The 19,794-nt window shown below is 45.2% G+C and overlaps 1 protein-coding gene across 1 annotated transcript in view; it reads right to left on the bottom strand.

Annotated features, from left to right (window-relative positions):
- Window positions 1-18,348, bottom strand: part of COLEC12 (collectin subfamily member 12) — a 189,351-nt gene extending 171,003 nt beyond the window's left edge. Inside the window, exon 1 of the mRNA XM_047793871.1 lies at window positions 18,177-18,348. Within this exon, the coding sequence (XP_047649827.1) occupies window positions 18,177-18,183 (7 nt within the window). The 5' untranslated portion in view covers window positions 18,184-18,348. The remainder of the gene's footprint in view (window positions 1-18,176) is intronic.
- Window positions 18,349-19,794: the final 1,446 nt, after the last annotated feature.

Genomic DNA, 19,794 nt, shown 5'->3' with positions numbered 1-19,794 from the left:
TGAGGCATCTCAGGAGCTGAGGAAGAGGTGGGACTTGTGGCTGTGTGGACAACCCGCATCAGGCTACAGGGGCCACAGGAGAGAGGATGAGAGGTCAGCTGTTTCCAACGCCTCAACGTTTCAGAGGCCAAAGACTCTGACAAGGCCCACATGGTTGACAGATGGGTTTGAGGAGGACAAACAGCCTGATACTACGTGCAAGGTTATATTTTGTTCTGAAAACCTCTTCCTCACACTGAGCAGATCCAGGCTAAATGTAACCCAGATTTTCTGGGGCCTGCGGAGGTGAAGGGCTCAACTAAGCATATTCTCCCTGGAGACTATGCCATCACCTTTGCAACTCGCCACTTTTCCTTTCTGTTGTTGTTGTTATCTTTTTGGGGCTGCACCTGTGGCATAGAGAAGTTCCCAGGCTAAAGGTCAAAGTGGAGCTACAGCTACTGGCCTATTGCCACAGCAATGCAGGATCCGAGCCATGTCTGCCACCTACACCACAGCTCATGGCAACTCCGGATCCTTAATCCACTGAGCAAGGCCAGGGATTGAACCTGCGTCCTCATGGATACTTAGTCGGGTTCGTTACCACTAAGCCACGACAGGAACTCTGAACTTGCCACTTTTCAAAATCTGCCTCTGACACAATCAACATCATGTAACGGCTACACTCCTCCACCAGCAAGGATTTTGTGAAGATATAATAAGGCCTCTAAGGTTTGCAGTGGCCATAATGTCATCCCTGCTTCTGACAGGAGTTAGTCTGCAGGGAAGAAGTAACCTTAACACCCTAAATAACAAAACGTGTTTAGCTGGAGACGACTCTCCGAGCACACACTTTTTTGGCTGCCACAGCTTTACTGCAGCATTTCTGTTGTAATGCCTGGGCCACATTGCCTTTTGCTCGCCTATTTCAAAATGCGATTTTTATTTCTTTCATTAATTTTTTTCCCATTCCTTGGTAACTGGCACAGAGACACACTGGCCAGAGGTTTCGTGACAGAGAAACGCTGGACAGAATTCTGCTGCTGATTTATTCTTTGAGCTTCACTATTTCAGAGAACCACGAGTTCAAGTGAAGTTTAGTTAGTTGGCTTGGAGAGTTGAGAGTCATACATATTAATGCGTTCCAATCAATCTGTGGACCAAATTGTGCAATATCTCTATGGTTAGAATTTACCTCTCCTTCCCCTACATTCCCTTTGTATCAGTGTGACAGCAGTTACCTCCGCCTGACTTATATTCTGGTTTGGTTGGCAAGCCTGTGGAAAACAGGAAACTTGCCCCACAGGACCCCCACCAACTATCACATTTATGAAACATCGTAGGCACTCAATAGTCGTTGTTGACAATTAAGCAGATTATAGAGTTATATGTGTGTCTGTCTCTCCCACTAGCTGATGAACTCCTGAAGGAATTCTTTCACTTTTCTTTTTTTTTTTTTTGGCCTTTTCTAGGGCTGCTCCCACGACATATGGAGGTTCCCAGGCTAGGGGTCCAATCAGAGCTGTAGCTGCTGGCCTACGCCAGAGCCACAGCAACTCGGGATCCAAGCCACGTCTGCGACCTACACCCCACTGAGCAAGACCAGGGATCGAACCCACAACCTCGTGGTTCCTGGTCGGATTCATTAACCACTGAGCCACAACAGGAACTCCTTTTTTTCTTTTAATGGCCACACCTGCAGTATATAGAAGTTCCCAGGCCAGGGACTGAATCTGAGCCACAGCTGCAACCTACACCTCCGCCACCACAACACCAGATCTTTTAGCCCACTGAGCCAGGCCAGGGATCAAACCCTCACCTCTGCAGTAACCCAGATTCTTAACCCACTGCACCAGAACTGGGGAACTCCTTCTTTCACTTTCTGAATGTCCACGTCTGGGGAAGAGAAGTGAACTAACAGTCAATATCTACCAAATGTCAGTTACTTCCAATATGTTATAGTTCTCTGTTTTATAGGTGAGAAATATGAGGCTCAAAGGAGTTATTCACACAATTTGACCCAGGGTCCCACAACCTGTGAGCAGCCAGGGCAACACTAAGACACACATCTGTACTACCCTCAAGGTCTACACCATGGGAGGTGCTGACCTCACACACTCAGGAAACTGAACCCTGTGCTAACAGCAGAAAATGCTGGGAAGTGACAATGCTGGGAAGTGACTCGAGAATCCTGAAAAGGCCCAGGAATTTGGGACATAGGCCACTTTGGAAGGAGGCTACAAGTGAGGCTAAAAGAGGAGGACTTGTTGAACATGTGTTTAAGAAGCAATTGCTATAATCAGAAAGATAGATGCTAAATGTTGGCAAGGATATGGAGAAATTAGAACCCTCAGATGCTGTTGATGGGACTGCATAATGGTGCGGCCATGGTGGAAGAGTGTCTGGCAGCTGCTCGAAAGTTTCAACATAGAGATACCATGTGATCCAGCAATTCTACTCCTAGGTATCTACCCAAGAGAAATGAAAACATATGTCCACACAAAAACTTGGACATGAATGCTTATAGCAGCATCATCCATAATAGTAAAAAAAAAAAAAAAAAAAAGCGGAAACAACCCAAATGTCCATGAATTGATGAGTGGATAAGCAAAATATGAATTTACTATTATTCAGCAATAAAAAGGAATGAAGTACTGATCCATACTACAACAAGAATGAACTTTGAAAATATTATGCTAGTGAAAGAAGCCAGTAATAAAAGGCCACATCTTGTATGATTCCATTCACATGAAATGTCTGCATATGGCAAATTCATACTCAGAAAGCAGATTCAAGCCTACGGCTGGAGCTTTTGAGGGAAAATGGGGAGTAATTGCTAGTGGGTATGGATTTTGGGGGGGAGTGATAAAAATGTTTTAAAACTGTAACGATGGTTGCAAACCCTGTGTGTGGGAGTGTATATATATATACACACTGAATTGCACATTTTAAATAGGTGATTTGTGTGGTATATGAAAAATAAAGTAGTTGAGAGTTCCTGATGTGGCACAATGGGTTAAGAACCCAACTGCTCAGGTTGCTACAAAGATACAGGTTGGATTCCTGGCCTGGCACAGTGGGTTAAAGGATCCAGCGTTGCCACAGCTGCAGCACAGGTCACAGCTGTGGCTTACTGTATTCAATCCCTGGCCTGGGAACTTCTATATGTCACAGGTGCAGCAATAAAATTTTAAAAATAAGTTAAAAATAAATAAATAAAGCAGCTGGACCTTCCTGGTCCTTCATAGAGCTGGGTGACGGTCCCTCCCTAACCATAGCAAAAGATGGAAGGTTTATAACTCACAGAAGTTAAAACAAAAGGATGCAAATGGTGTCCTTCTCCAGAGGACAGGAGCAACAGCTGAGAGGAGGGGAATTGTAATGGAATCAGGGGAAAATTTCCAACTGAATGTCCAGACACTCAGCCCTCTTGGCCCACCCAGTGGACCAGACTACACTCCACCCTCCAGGCTAATGACTGGAAAGGTTCTTCCTGGGAAATCTGACCAGTTAAGAGAAAAATTAACTAATGATTCTTTTTTTCTTCTTTTTTTTTTTCTTTTTTTTAAGGGCTGCACCCATGGCATATGGAAGTTCCCAGGCTAGGAGTCCAATTGGAGCTACAGCTGTAGGCCTACACCACAGCCACAGGAACACAGGATCCAAGCCAAATCTGCGACCTACACCACAGCTCACAGCAATGCCAGATCCTGACCCACTAAGCAAGACCAGGGTTCGAACCCACATCCTCATGTATACTAGTCGGATTCATTTCTGCTGCACCATGACAGGAACTCCTATCTAATGATTCTGATTCCAGGAGGTCTCCAATGGAACAGCCCAGCCACTTCAGCCTAGGTGACAGTCACAGTTCACAAAACCCAACAAAACAATGAGGTTTCCCAAAACAATGAATGTTTACATGCTCTGCTCTTATATATGAGCAGATATCAGACATGCAACATAGCCTCTAACATGAAAAGGCATAGACAAAGATTAGAGGAAATACACATTATGCAGGATGGTAAAAATAAACAATCCTACCATTTATGTCCTTATAGAGATAAGAGAAGATAATGTATCTGTAAAATAAGAACAAGGTGCTACGATTAAAAAAGAGACAAAGAGAGAACTTCATCAGAGAAAAAAAGAAAGAACTCTTGGAAATTAAAAATATGACTGCAGAAATGAAAACTTAATAGAAAAGTTGGAAGATAGAGTTGAAATATTCCAGAAAGCAGAAAAAGGGCAAATAAATAGAAAAGAATAAAGAGAAGAAAAAGAATTAGGAAACCAATTCAGTGGGTCCAATATTCAAATAAGAGGTGTCCCAGGAAAAAGGAACAGTGGGAAAGAACCAGCAGAGTAATAAACAGCATTTTCCAAGATTGAAGGACATGAGTCACCAGAACGAAAGGGCTCGTCCCTTCCCAGCACAAAGAAACGAAGAAGATCCCCTGCAATGCACATCTTGGTTAAATCTCAGGACCCTGTGGACCAAGAGAAAGCCCAAAAGCTTCTGGGTGGGATAAAAAGATTACTTACAAGAATTCAAAAAAAAAAAGAGTGGCTTCACAGATGTCACCAGCAAAACTGGAGCTGTAAGAGCACAGACCATGGTGGGCATGTGGATTGGTGCGGCCACTGTGGAAAGCAGTACGGAGGTACCTCAGAGGGCTGGATATAGAGCTGCCATACGACCCAGCGGTCCCACTCTTGGGCATATGCCTGGACAAAACTTTCCTTGAGGGGGACACATGCACCTGTATGTTCATTGCAGCACTGTTCGTGGTGGCCGAGACATGGAGACAGCCTAGGTGTCTGTCAACAGATGAATGGATTGGGAGGACGCGGTATATATACACAATGGAATGCTGCTCAGCCATAAAGGAGAGCAAAATGGTGCTGTCTGTGGCAGCATGGATGGAACTGGAGACTCCCATACTGAGAGAAATGGGTCAGAAGGAGAAAGACAAGTACCATGTGATTTCACTTGTGTCTGGGGTCTAATGTGCGACACAGATGAACCTTTCCGTAGAGGAAAAGCTTGTGGACTTGGAGATGGTTGCTGTGGGCGGTGGGGGAGTGGGTTGAACTGGGAATCTAGGGTTAATAGATGCAAACTTTTGCCTTTGGAGTGGATGGGCAGTGGGGTTCTGCTGAGTAGTGCTGGGAGCCATGTCTGGTCACTTGTAATGGAGCATGGTGGAAGATGGTGTGGGAAGAGAAATGTATGTGTGATGACTGGGTCGCTCTGCTGTGCAGTAGAGAGTTGATGGAGCACTATAATGGAAAAAATAAAAATCATTAAAAAAGAGAGAGAGAGAGAGCAGTTCCTGTCATAGAGCAGTGGAAACAATCCAACTAGGAACCATGAGCTTGCAGGTTCAATTCCTGGCCTTGCTCAGTGGGTTAAGGATCCAGCATTGCCATGAGCTGTGGTGTAGATCGCAGATGTGTTGTGGCTCGTATCCTGCATTGCAGTGGCTGTGGTGTAGGCTGGCAGCCATAGCTCTGATTAGACCCCTAGGCTGGGAATCCCCATATGCTGCGGGTGTGGCCCTAAAAAGCAAAAAAAAAAAAAAATACATAATAAAAAAAATTAAAAAAAAAAGAGAGAGAGCAGATCAGTGACTTCAAAATTCTAAGCCTAGGGAGTTCCCGTGTGGCACAGCAGGCTAAGGATCTGGTGTTGTCACTGCAGTGGCTTAGGCTGCTGCTGTGGCATGGGTTTGACCTTGATCCAGACACTTCCAGGTGCCATAGGTGCAGCCAAAAAACAAATACTAAAAAATACTTTTAAACCTTCTAAGGCTACATTATTTGCAACAAAGAAATCCCTCAACTAAATGAACGGATGCCATAAAGACCTCTTCAGACCTACATATTCCTCAGAAATGTACTTCTTATGCATACTTTTCACGAGAACTTATTGGAGAAAGCATTCCACTGAAATAAGGAACAAACCCAGGGAGTTTCCTTCGTGGCTCAATGATTAATAAACCCAACTAGGATCCATAAGGATGAGAGTTCGATCCCTGGCCTCACTCAGTGGGTTAAGGATCCAGCATGGCTGTGAGCTGTGGTGGAGGTCCTAGACTCGGTTGGATCCTGCATTGCTGTGACTGTGGTGTAGACCAGTGGCTGCAGCTCTGATTGGACCCCTAGTCTGGGAACTTCCATATGTGGCCCTCAAGAGCAAAAAAAAAAAAAAAAAAAAACCCACAGGTCCTGTTAAAAAAAGAAAAGTTAGGGGAGTTCCTGTTGTGGCTCAGTGATTAACGAATCCGACTAGGAACCATAAGGTTGAGGGTTCGATCCCTGCCCTTGCTCAGTGGGTTAAGGATCTGGCGTTGCCGTGCACTGTGGTGTGGGTTACAGATGCGGCTCGGAAACTGAGTTGCTGTGGCTGTGGTGTAGGCTGGTAGCTACAACTCCGATTCGACCCCTAGCCTGGGAACCTCCATATGTCGAGAGTGCGGCCCTAGAAAAAGGCAAAAAGGTAAAGACAAAAAAAAAAGTTAAACAAAAATAAATTTTTAAAAAAAGAAACAAACCCAGAAAGATATGTGTGTGCACGTGCATGCACACACGCACATGTGTACACTCCAGCCGAACCCCAATCCTAACCCTGAGCAGGTCAGAAGGCTCCAGGAATGATTTCTTCAAGAAGGTGAAAATGAGATAATACCTACTAATGAACACACTGCAGAGATTGAGGGCAGTAGAAGAAACTGTGGGGGTGGCCCCATACGTGGGAAGATAGACAAAATAACTAAAGGATTATTAACTCAAGAGGAAACAGAAGTTATGCAAGAAAGAAATATAAGTCAGCTGTGAATAGCATTTACATCATCTCAATAACATAAACGCTGAATATCGATCTAGTCCAGATTTTGCTATAACTATCCTGGGATGATGAGGGGTGGGGGCGAGCAACAGGAGGTGCCCATGATGGTTGTCAGATGCAGGTGAAGGATAAAAGAACAAAGTCCTCATCGGCTACAAATGAGGAAAATGAAGAGTGCCATAAGCATGTCACTTAAGGACATGGGGCCATAGTAGCTCATCTGCATTAAGAGCTACCAACAATTCTTCCCATCCCTCCTCGTGCAAGTCATTTCTGCTCTCTTGGATCTGGGAGGACTGTGACTTGCTGTGGCCAATGGAATTTGCCAGAAGTAGCAGTGAGTGACCTCAGGACCTGGGTCTTAGCGGCCTTTCAGCTTCTGATTTTAGCCTTGGTGGCCAGTTACAGTGGGAAATGTCCCACATCCCTGCAGGACCAGAGGCCACTTGGTGAGAGAGGCTCCCTGGAGCATAAGGGACCCCAAAGGGAAGCTGAGGACTAGCCAACCCTTGGTTACTACAGCCACCCTGCTGATCCTCCAGCCCAGCCAACACCTCGTGAAGCAGAGACCAGCCATCCCCGCCCATCACGGCAGAACTGTGAACAAATACACGCTGTTGTTTGAAGTTACAGGGTTTGCAGATGGTGTGTTAGAGGCATCAGTAGATAAGTGAAAGAAAAGTCAATGCTGAAAGAAAATGCAAAAAATGTCCTCAGGAGGTTGCCACTGGGGACTGGAAAATGATGAAATGAATGCGCTGGGCAGGAAACTGCTGGTTTTCATAATAAATGCGATATCCTTTGATGCTTTAAACTATGTGCATCTCTAACTTTGATAAAAATAACTAAAGTCAAGCAAACAAAACAAGGGAATGGGAAGGGAAGATACAAGTCAAGGAGACGTCCAACAGACGCTGACGACCAGGAAGGTCCCTTGCTCCAAAGGGTGGGAGCACAGAGATCAATCTGAAGCAACAGCGGAGAAAGTGTGGACTCACCACCTTCACTATCTGGCACAAAGTGGGTTCCAGCAGACACCAAATTGAATAGAACAAGTTCAGGCCTTTTTTAGAAGCCAGGCTGAATGAAGGACCGTGGACAGAGGCGAGGCTGAATTCTTCCCTTCCAAGCTGGGCTCAGTGCGGCCGTACACCCTGTCCCGTCTTGTAGAGTCACTGTCAGAACAAAACAGTGCAGGCCCACAGGTTGTTCAAATATTTCACTGCTTCCGAAGCAGCTGGTGAGCACCATTCCTGAGTTCCATGCAGACTGCAGCTAACCAGCACTGAAGTATCTTATATGATATTGAAGAGTTATCTTTATGTCTTTGGGCTACAGAAACTGAAGACAGACATTCTTTAACTTTGATTTAACCCTAGGATCCATAGTGATAATATCCACCTTGGTTTTATAGCTTTATGATATAAAGCATGATGTGGCCCCCTGTATAGTTTGCTTTTGCCCCAGGGGCATTTCTGGGCCACAGTTGTTGTCTCCTGAAGTGAATGAGCTCAGTTCAGTATAAGAAAGTGTCAAGATCATGTCCGTGGGGTAATCAGATCTGCCTTCCATTCAGCTGCTTCCAGGTCTCCCTAGACCCCACCCCAAATGGATAAAGGAGTTTGCAGGGATTTAAATACTCTATATTTAAATACTCTATATGTAAATAGATTATTCCAAATATTACAAGAGACTTTTTTTGATGACTCAGCTGCTTTCTGAATTTTACACTTCACAGCAATAGGATCACTTTTTGGTTCAATAGTATATAGGTTTGAGGATTTTTTTTTCTTTTTCTTTTTAGGGCCACACCCATGGCATGCGGAGGTTCCCAGGCTAGGGATCAAATTGGAGCTACAGCTGCTGGCCTACGCCACAGCCACAGCAATGCAGGATCTGAGCCACGTCTGCGACCTACACCACAGCTCACGGCAATGCCAGATCCTTAATCCACTGATTGAGGCCAGGGATCGAACCTGCAACCTCATGGTTACTAGTCAGATTCATTCATGCTGTGCCAGGACAGAAACTCTGGGGATTTTTTTAATGTTAAAATTGGAAAGACATAAAATGTCTCCAATGTCTGGCACAACTTGTAATTCTGATGCTTATAACAAAACAGCCGATAGTTGCTTTCTTCCTTTACAGTTCCACAAAATTGAAGAGATTTTCTGGTAACTTTTACTTCTAAATTGGTAGTGGGGGGCGAAACAAGATTTCCTCCAGCAGCCCACTTCAACAACTTAAAAGGAAATAAATATGAGACTCAAAACACTGACCCTGTCCCATCTCTCCTTCACGGGGAACTACAGGGGAGGTGATAGGCCTCCCTTTCTTTCATGAGGGACCTGCTCAACTCATCAGGATGGTCAGGCAGAGCCAGGATGAGGACCTGAGTCCCTCACCCACATTTTATAAGGCATCAAATGCATGGGTCATTTGGCAAGAAAACGAATGCCGTCCATTACTCTGGAGGCATGCGGAAAAAATAAGTGGTCGTTGTTTAAAAGCAAAACAAAAACAGATATATCTGCTTTGTTCTGAAATCATTTAACTTTCTATTTAGGTTATCCAAACAATTAGACCAAAGTAATAGACTGTAATTAGGTACAAAGGATGGACCCAGACTGAGCTTAGGAGACAAAGTTTGAGAAAACTTTGAATTTTATGTTTTCTCACCTCCCACACTGAAATGTCCTTACTTGAAGATTTCAGGGTGGCCCTGACACCATTTGCCTCTGATTACTGTTAGAGTAATGTAATCTGAAATAGGAAACATAATTTGAGAGAGTGAATCAGCTTGAGCCTCCCCCGAAAAGGAAAACATCCCTGTTTTCAGCCCTCTCCTCCTGTCATCCAGCAGCATTTATCTGAACCTCAAACAAGGCGCTTGCCGTCTTCTACCTTGGATCCCAGGTATGCTGCATAAGTCCTACTCTGCCCATCAGACCTCAAGCATCTTGAGGACAGAGGCTATATACATACTAAATATTTGACTATGTTTCAATAATACACTAAACAAAGAATATCTGACTATATTTAATATAAAGAATATTTGAATACATTTAAATAATATACTACATAAAGGACAAATGAAAGCTGGCTAGGACTTGGTGGCCCAATTTTAAATAATAAATAAAATAGAAATATGACAGCTTAATAGAAAGGAATACTACTAATGAAGGAGACATGATGTCACATGCTTTAAAAAAGCACAAATACAATACATCTGTCCTAATTATTTAGAGACGAATTTGTTTTATGTTTTCTTTTTTTTTTTTTTTTATTTTCCCACTGTACAGCAAGGGGGTTGTTTTGATTCTTTGATGTCACATCCTTACTGGATAAACCTGGACCGTGGATTTGAAATATAGATCTTTGAAAATGTGATGTTCACCATCAGTAGGCACCTGAATACTAGTGCTCTTGGAAAATTAGTGCTCCGAGGTAAATTAAATGTATTTGCACATATTTACCAATTTCCTACCACTATCGTAACAGGTGAGAAAACGGTACCATTCCCACTATAGTTACAAACATCACTATACATATGGTCCATGCCCTTTTAGTAGGGCTGATTTCTGACTGCATGACAATGACAATAACGCAAGTGATGATAGCCGGAGATGGGCCAACTGCAACACTGTTTCCCATACAGAGCACAGCATCCTCCTGCCCCTAAGGTCACCCACCCTAACACACATCTGTGATTTGAAAATTACTTTCAAGTCAAAACTGAACTTTCTTCTTCACAGTAGAAACTCTATCACTTGATTAGCTTAACATAACTGGCTTATAATTGGCAATTCCGTTGCTGCCTGGAAAAAGCAGCAGGTGATAATTACATGGTATTCCAAAGACCAATATGTCTTGCATTCTCTTTAAGTGCTAGATACCATTCTAAACAATAGAGCTTGTAGTTCCCATCGTGGCTCAGTGGGTTGGGAACCCAACTAGAATCCATGAGAACTCAGGTTCAATCCCTGGCCTTGCTCAGTAGGTTAAGGATCTGGCACTGCTGTCAGCTCTGGTGTAGGTCACACACTCAACTCGGATCTGGCATTACTGTGGCTGTGGTGTAAGCTGGCAGCTGCAGCTCTGATTTGACCCCTAGCCTGGGAATATCCATATGCCGCAGGTGTGGCCCTAGAAAGACCAAAAAAAAAAAAAAAACCACAATGGAGCTCTACTAATCTATTTTATCTTTAGAATAAATCAACAAAATGAAAATAAAACAAACAAACAAAAAATTTTAATGGACCCCCTCAGATGCCATTATCATCCCCCATTTGACAGATAAGGAAACTGGGGGCTCCAGGGAGCTAAATTGTTTGCATGCAGTCACCAGGCCCTCTCATTTCAGATCCCACAATCCTCATCACCACACTAGAACCATCAGGTTCACTGGGAACACTACATGTAATTACATTTTCTGAAATGGTAGTATTTTAAAATATGTATTATCAATTATGAATTAGGGCAATTTTGCCTTTGAGTAATAAAATGTCATATAAATATCAGCTAGTTTCCAAACATCTTTATGTCACAAGAAAGTGACTTATGCCCAAAGAAGTACAGATATTTCCACATACCAATATAAAGTTAGTTTTGTCACATAGTGTCAAAGGTCCAACCTCTTAGGCAAGTGCATATGACTTCATGTGATACTGACTTACAGTCCCTAATGGCTCAGGAAGCATAAGGGAGGCATAGTTAATATACCCAAGTCCAATAAATAATTTTTTTTTGTCTTTTTAGGGCAGCATCTGTGGCATATGGAGGTTCCCAGGCTAGGGGTCAACCATCGGAGCTGTAGCCACTGGCCTACACCACAGCCACAACACCACCAGATCCAAGCTGTGTCTGCGACCTACACCACAGCTTATAGCAATGCCGGATCCTTAACTCACTGAGCAAGGTCAGAGATCGAACCTGCGTCCTAATGGATGCCAGTCAGATTCGTTTCCACTGAGCCATGACGGGAACTCCAAATAAATTAATTTTTAAACGTTCTCCCATGTTGAAAAATACATATCCTTTATATTTTTCAAGAGTATTGACTGAATATTTGTAATAAATTCAAGGGTTAAGAAATTTCCTAGGATCTCTTTGGAATTTTAAATTGGGATTACTAATTTCTGCTTACATTGCCTTTCACTGCTATATAATTACAAAACTTCCTTAAGCAATCAGCAGGATCTGTTAAAGATAATATATTGGGGAGTTCCGACTGTGGCACAGTGGGTTAAGAATCTGACAGCAGCAGCAGGTTGCTGCAGAGTTGCAGATTCAGTCCCTGGCCCAGGAACTTCCATGTGCCACTGGTGCAGCCGTTAAAACAAAACAAAACAAAACAAAACAAACCATTGGTTTGGGCCCTTCAAACATCACTCACTTAAATAAAAACCAAATCTCTGCTTGATAGAAAAGTTACTTCCCACAAGCTTTGGATGGTTTGTGTGGTTAGAAACTGTGTTATCAGCAGTAAAGACTGAGATACTCTCTATGAAGAACGTTAGGACCTCCCTACCCCTTGTTTAAGATGTTTATTTATCATTATTATTATTATTACTGATCACCTACTAGTGGTTACAGTCTGTTCTTGAAAATGGCACATCTGACCATGTTTTTTTGTCTCACAGCAAACCTGTGGGCAAGACAGTGCAGGGACCATTTTCAGAATTTATGGCTTCAATTGGCCGTTCACACTCATTCAATCAGTCACAAGAAAACCTCCCAGCAGATAAATTCTACACATGGCAGCCACCCCGGAATCTGCCTCATCTCTGCAGGAGCTCCAGCCTAGAGATGCCTCTGGCAGCAGAAGGGCACAGCAATTTCTTCAACCTTTGATGCCAGGCTATTGAGGTCCAAGCCCAGACAGTAGGACCTTCTGCACCCTGCTCACTCAGTATCTGGTGGAAGGTGGCACACAGTAGGTGCTTAACAAAGACGTGTTTACTGAATGAAACATGAGAGTGTGGCTAAGAGGGAATCTTAGAGATAAAACGTGGATTCTGGAATCAGTCTGTCTAATTTAAATATTCATTTCCCTACTGGCTAGCTGGATGCCCTTAGACAAGTAACTCTATTTCAAGAGTTCCTGTTGTGGCTCAGCAGTAATGAATCTGACTAATATCCATGAGGACTTGGGTTCAATCCCTGACCTCGCTCAGTGGGTTAAAGATCCAGCATTGCCGTGAGCTATACCCATGGTGTAGATGGAAGATGCAACTTGGATCCTGCATTGCTGTGGCTATGGCATAGGCTGACAACTACAACTCTAATTTGACTTATAGCCTGGGAAACAACCAAAAAAAAAAAGTAACGCAAACTCTCTGAGCCTAAGCTTTCTTATCTGTACAATGAAGAAGGAAAAAAATGTCTGGCATGGCCAATGATCAATAAATATTAACATCATTAAAAGGGAAAATATTAAGTGGGGAGATTAATCGGTCCATCAGTCATGCCTGAGAAGTTTTTTTCATGATCAAACCATGCTATAGACCCACCTCATCCCTGTCATTTATCTGCCAATTCATGACCCTGTTCCCTGCCCCCAGGCTATAGACAGGAATTCCAGCAGCTCAGAGAACCTGTGCCCTTGGAACAGCAGAGGAACAGAAGATGCAAAGGGCAGGACCAGCTGGGTAGAGCCGACCCCATGGTGACGGTAGACTCTCTGATTACCCCAACAACCTAGAACGCTGTCCCCTGGCCCCCAACTGCCTCATCCATTTCACTCAGATTCACTCACTAAAAGCAGGAGGGCTGAAATTTGCCACCACTCTGGGCTCCTCTCCCAGCAACCCACCCCCTCTTCTTCCACTACAGGGAGACATGTGGATCAGACTTTCCCCCTGAGAGATCACTCACGTGCTGGGTTTACACGAGGCGAAAACAGACTTTTTCTATCACAAAACTTAAATGTCTTTTTTTCCCATTTGGAAACTAATATTTCAAGGGCCATTTAACTTACCTTGGCAGCAGCTGCATCAATGGTTTTGAAATAATGTTTTACTGAGAATAGGCATTAATTCGGAAAATTAGACACCTAGTTATGCTACAGCTTTTTCCCATTCACACCGTTATCAGTGGATGAGCTGCATGGTGGGGGGAGGGGGGAATGGGAACAATCTTGGAAAATTGCAAAGGAGACCACGGGGATGATCTATACTTAGCAATAATTAAACCTGAGCTTAAGAATGTCAAGCATTTTCAAACTAGTAAAAAGTCAAAAGTGTAATTGGATTGTAAATGTCCTCCCAAGGAAATGCAGGCCCAATTCCCAATCGGGTGAAAGGAAAAAGCCTTCACTTTGTTTCTACTTCCCTGCAGAAAACATGATTCCTTCCATGTTAAATGCAGTCAGCCCTTAGGTGCTTGTTCCCTTATCCCAATTAAGGACAAGACATCTCAGAGAGATACCAGGAAAGCAAGGAGACCATGGATCTGGGAAAACCACAGGCAGTTGGAGAAATATACTGCTTACTAGTGCATTTTTTAAAGTATTATTGCCAGGGAGTTCCCATCGTGGCACAGCAGAAACGAATCCGACTAGGAACCATGAGGTTGCGGGTGTGATACCTGGCCTCGCTCAGTGGGTTAAGGATCCGGTGTTGCTGTGACCTGTGGCGTAGGCTGGCGGCAACAGCTCCGATTAGACCCCTAGCCTGGGAACTTCCATATGCCTCTGGTGCAGCCCTAAAAAGACAAAAAGAGAGAGAAAAAAGTATTATTGCCAAGCAGCATTTCAGAAATTTCACATACAAAAGCACAAAAATAAGCAGCTAGATGCTATGTTTTGATGGCACCAACTTTCTTCCTCTATTAAATTAGAACAGTGCTTTGAACCCCCGTGGTCTCGTGTGCTGGTGGTTGTTTTCAGATGTCTCTTAGGCAACGAGTGCTGTTGCATTAAAACTCACCAACATTCTCAACTTTCAGAACCAGAAATGTGATTTCGTAATGACACACCTAACTCTAGAGGAGTCAGATTCCTCCATAAAGAATGTGAATATTTATCCAACACCATGAGATTTATGGTGCAGTACAGCTAATTGAAAATGTAACTGGAAATAAATTAAAACCAACTTCATGTTTTAAGCAGTTTGCAAGACTTCAAGTGTTGCGGCAATGAAGCAAGTAATTTTCTTCTGGAAAATATATAATGATGTCATTATTTGGTACTTGTGACTCCAGAGATGGGAGAAATAGAAGAGACATATTTGCTGAATGCAACAGATAGGTGGCGCTGTGGCCCATGGCAGACCTGGAATTAGACTCCAAGGGCCTGGGGTTTTACAAAGGCTGTATCCCACCTTTAAACATCAGAACTAGAAAGTGAAGTAGGTATCTTGAAAAGGCATCTGACTCACATAGTAGCTACATTTTTGCTTTGGCAAAAAAAAAAAAAAAAAAAAACTTCTAAGGTATCCACTAATTTTCTATTTGGCTAAAGAATGTTTTAGGTTAAAACTTGTCACTGACTTTTATCATTTAGGGAAATCAAATTCTAATGAACACTGGTGTTTGTTTGTTTTTTATGGGCACACCTGCAGCATATGGAAGTTCCCAGGCCAGGGATCTAACCTGGGCCTTAGCAGTGACCAGAACCACTACAGTCAGATTCTTTGGGGGAGGGGGGGGGGCGAACCCTCGGCATATGGAGGTTCCCAGGCTAGGGTCAAGCCGGAGCTGTAGCTTCTGGCCTACACCACAACCACAGCAACACCAGATCCGACCTTCGTCTGCCAACCTACACCACAGCTCATGGCAATGCCAGATCCTTAACCCATTGAGTGAGGCCAGGGATCACACCTGCGTCCTCACTGACCTTAGTCAGGTTTGTTTCCACTGTGCCACAAAAGGAACTCCTGCAGTTGGATTCTTAACCCACTGCACCACAGATGGAACTCCAAACATTGCCTTTCTTAAACAGAGTGAGTTAATAGCTATACGACATAATCACAAACCCAAGGAAAACCCTGCATTGGTTACCTATAGAAAATTGTCAAAATAATTCTGCTTGGTAAAGGCAGCTTTCCTTTTTGGCTAAAACACACTTTGCTTGGCTTCAGAAGCCTTGTGTCCGATTTCTTGGTTCCACCCCTTCCTGGCTGCTGCACCAACTTTGAATTACTCGGCAACTTAACTCTCAGATTCGCTTATCTACTAGTCCAGAGGTTATCATATCTATTGTCCTAGGTCCTCTCCAAGCCTCACTGGGAAACTGGCAAAGCTTGTCTTTGGACACCTACCACCCTCCTCCTTGCTGGTGCCTATTTCTTCTAGATTCCAGGTTTCCACATCTATCATGTAGGGATTAAAACACCTACCTCCTAGAGTGGTTAAGAGGATTCATGGAGAGATTGCTTGTAGAGCACAGCAGCTGGCACTAAGTAGGTACTAAAAATTCTTACTCTCTTCTTTCTTCCCCACTTCACCAACCAGACAAATAAGTGCAAATTATACAGCAAGAGTTGATAAGCAAACCTCTTACAGAATATTTTGTTTTAAAAGAGGCTTCAAAGTGACTAGTCTACCCCGGGGCTCACCAGTCCCTCAGACCTCTGTCCCACTGAGGCAGAAGGTAAGTGGGGTCTTTTCCACAGTGCCCAGATCAGAGCGGGTAAGCAGTGAGCCTTCTCCAGGAGGTCTGCAAGCTGGTCCAGAATGCAGTGTAAATTTCACAAAAAACTATGTTTAGACTTGTAGGTGTTTTTCCATTGCAGATTTGAATTAACAGTGAAAAATACCCCAAAATGCAATAACAGTCATTGACCCAGTCAAAAGCATAACAAGATTTTCAAGGTTTAGGAATCCACATGGGAGCTGATGAAATGAGTAGCTGGCTTATCTTGCTAAGAGTTCAAAAATCTACTGGCCACAGTAACCAGCAATGAGAAGATTAACTTCTGGCTAAAAATGATAGTAACTGAGCCCCAGAGTAATGTTTAGCCACAGGAACACTTTCCTTTCTGGGAGGATCCTTCAATCAGCGCTAACCAAAGAAAGTGTGAGAGTTTCCTAGAATGTAAATGAGCAAAGAGAAACTGAGGTGGAGAAAGAAGGAACACAAGCCAAGGTGTTTGCAATTCTTGAGCCAGAGTGTACATCACGTCTTTTGTTTCTCTAGCCCTCGGGTGGGCCCCTTTCCACCTTCTCAGGGTCTCCAGAGGAGGACACAGGACTCCCTTGAAAGGAGAACTAATTGGTAAGACATTATCGCTCCGGAGTGTTTAGCGTGAACTGCCTTCCAGAGGAACCCAGAGCCAAAAGTTACTCTCCAAGTCTGCGAGGCTCCTGGGGCGCAACGCTTGCAAGTCAAAGCGGTCCGCATCGCTTGGTCTCTGGTGGCTTGAAACTCAGTCCCTGCGGTCAGATGGCATTTAGCACCCAGCCCCCTCACTCCCGTCCAGCGCGGGGACTGAAAATTGTTACCCTAGCCCAAGACCAGGACTCCAGTCTTGTGTAAACACCTCGCCGGACCATCCCCAAACGATCCCCTTGGATGCCTCTGCTGTGATGATTTATCTCGCATATAAATCTGGATTCTGCTGAAAAATCTTCGTGTTTTTACGTTTAGACGGCGGCCCTGCGAAGCCCTTCTCCTCGCGATTGCGTTTAAAGGTACGATAACATCTGACACGTCCCCAAAACCGACCTGCAGAGGACACCGCCCGGGCGACGATTAACGAGGTGACTCTGTCACCCCTGAACACACGTGGGCACAACTCGGAGGCGGCACATGGAAAGGACGCGGAACCGAGGGCGTTATTTTCCAGTCAGTGGTTCTGATGGCGAAAGATGCCAAACTCACTCCCCGAGTCAGATGAACTCCGCGGGCACCTAATCATTGCCAGATGTGGGGAGGGCGCACCGAGAACATCCCCGAGTCCCAGAAAAAACACCCGGCCGGCAGCCCGTTCACTTCTGGGTTAGGGAAACGGGAACAGCGGGGAGGAGAGAGGACCCTGAAGAGAGCCGGTAGGGCTGCAGAGCCGAGAACGGACTGGCGCGGGGTGGGGGGGGTGGGGAGGTGCATGATGATGCCGCCACTCTCCTGGGCATATTTTTTCAATAAAAAGTTGGGAACTGGAATCCGTAAACAATGACTTGGGGCTTCAAACTACTTTGCAGACACTATGCAGAAGGGAATACTTGCACGCTTCAAAACCCCAACCTCTAGGTCTCCGTCGGTACCCAACTCCCGAGCTAGGGGCCAGGGGCGCCCCAAGGGTGCGCTCACAAAATGGGCGCCGGGTCTCCCCCAGGACAACGCGCAGAGAAAGTCCGCGCAGGATGCACCTCTGTCGCTTTCCTCGCGCCCAGGAGCCCGCCCTACCTTTCATGGTGACGGAGGAGACGCACCGCCAGCCGGGGAGCTCCGCGCCGCCAAGGAAGTTCGCGCTGAGCAGCGGGTCAGTGCGCGCCCATGGCAGCCCCCGCGCGTCGGCCGTCTGCGCTCCAGCCCTCCCTTCCCGCTCCGCGCTCTGTGCCGCTGGGCCGCCGCGCGCGCCGCTCACCCCGGGCGGGAGGCGCCGCTCCCGCCAGCGCCCCTCCCCCTGGCCCGGCCGCCGGGGCGCGCGAGCCGCCGCGCCCACGCCCCCCTCGCGCCCTCCCGCGCGCGCCCGCCCGCAGGTCGGCATCCGCCCCTGCCCCGCCGCAGCTCGCCGGGTCTCCCCAGGCTCCCTCTTTTTAGCTTTAGACCAGAAGCGGGGCGACGTCGGAGGAAAGCGTCTTCCAGGGTAGTCAGCGCTCACCCTCGGGGTGGGCAGAACATGCTGCCGCTGGGCTTGTTTCTAGACTCCAGACTACCTAGAGTGTGGAGAGGACTAGGAGCAGCAGCGTCATGGGGGCACAAAGTTAGCTCTTCCCGTCCCCAAACGGCTCTGGGCACGGACGGTAAGAGGATCAAAGAGGGGCGCGAACGTCCTGGGGCTCGAAGTTTCCAAGTGCGCTTGTTGATGCTCAAAGGGGCACAAGGAATCGTGCTCACTGTCACCCGGGAAGAGCTGTCGCTGAATCCGCAGTCACCATTAGATGCTCTCCCTGAAGAATTCGGAGCAGGATTATAACTGCTAGACTTCAAGAAGAGAGAGACGAACAGACCCACCACACTCCCCTTGGTTAGAAAAGTCTTCCTCCCACCCACAGCCCCTGAAAAGACCAGGTTGACGCCAGTTTTACTAGGAAAGGAGGCTGGGCTGTTGAGCGGCTTCATAATGAGTGCTTTTCATTGTGGCTCATCATGTTGCTTCACTGTGTTTATCATTCCTTTCAGAAACTCTCCTAAGCAGACCCATTGTTTTGGTGCTTTACTACAAAAGCTAAGTGGTGAGTGGAGTTGGGGTGCAGGGGAGCAGGAGGAGGGAAGTGTGGAGGAACTTCCTTCAATGAAGAAATAAAAGAAGACTTGTGCGCTTGCTAGCGCACCAAAAGCAGTACAGTTCTGGCTGGGCAGTGGTCACAGCTTTTCAGATTTCCACTCCTGAAGACTTGGTAACAGGGTGTCACCAGCCCATTGATTCATTGTAAACAGGGAACTCTCTGCTCTAGTAAAGGCAGTGCCCAGAAATGAATACATTCTAAAATATTTCACAGACTCTCTATTCCAAAAGCTTTCTGTTTTGAACATTAGGGGGAAACTTGTCCATGACTGGCAAAGAAAAAGATGAAAACGCACTTTTTCACTTTGGGGGGGGGGTGATGAAACTATAGGGTCCCTGAAGATTACTCCAGAGATTTTCTCCAAAGTACCTGCCTTGTTTTGCACAGCAAACAGGATGGAATAAGCCCATCAGTTTCTTTGAATAATCTCTCCAACTGAAAAATGGAGAGAATTTTGGCTCCGATATTCGAATAGAAAAAAAATCATTTTAAAAACCTAAAGTATAGCTATGACACCAAAAACACAGTCAACAAAAGAAGTATAGTGGATTTCATCAAAATGAAAAACTTTT

This window comes from Phacochoerus africanus, chromosome 8, assembly GCF_016906955.1.
Source record: "Phacochoerus africanus isolate WHEZ1 chromosome 8, ROS_Pafr_v1, whole genome shotgun sequence".
Lineage (NCBI taxonomy): Eukaryota > Metazoa > Chordata > Mammalia > Artiodactyla > Suidae > Phacochoerus > Phacochoerus africanus.
This window is presented reverse-complemented; position numbering and strand designations above follow the sequence as displayed.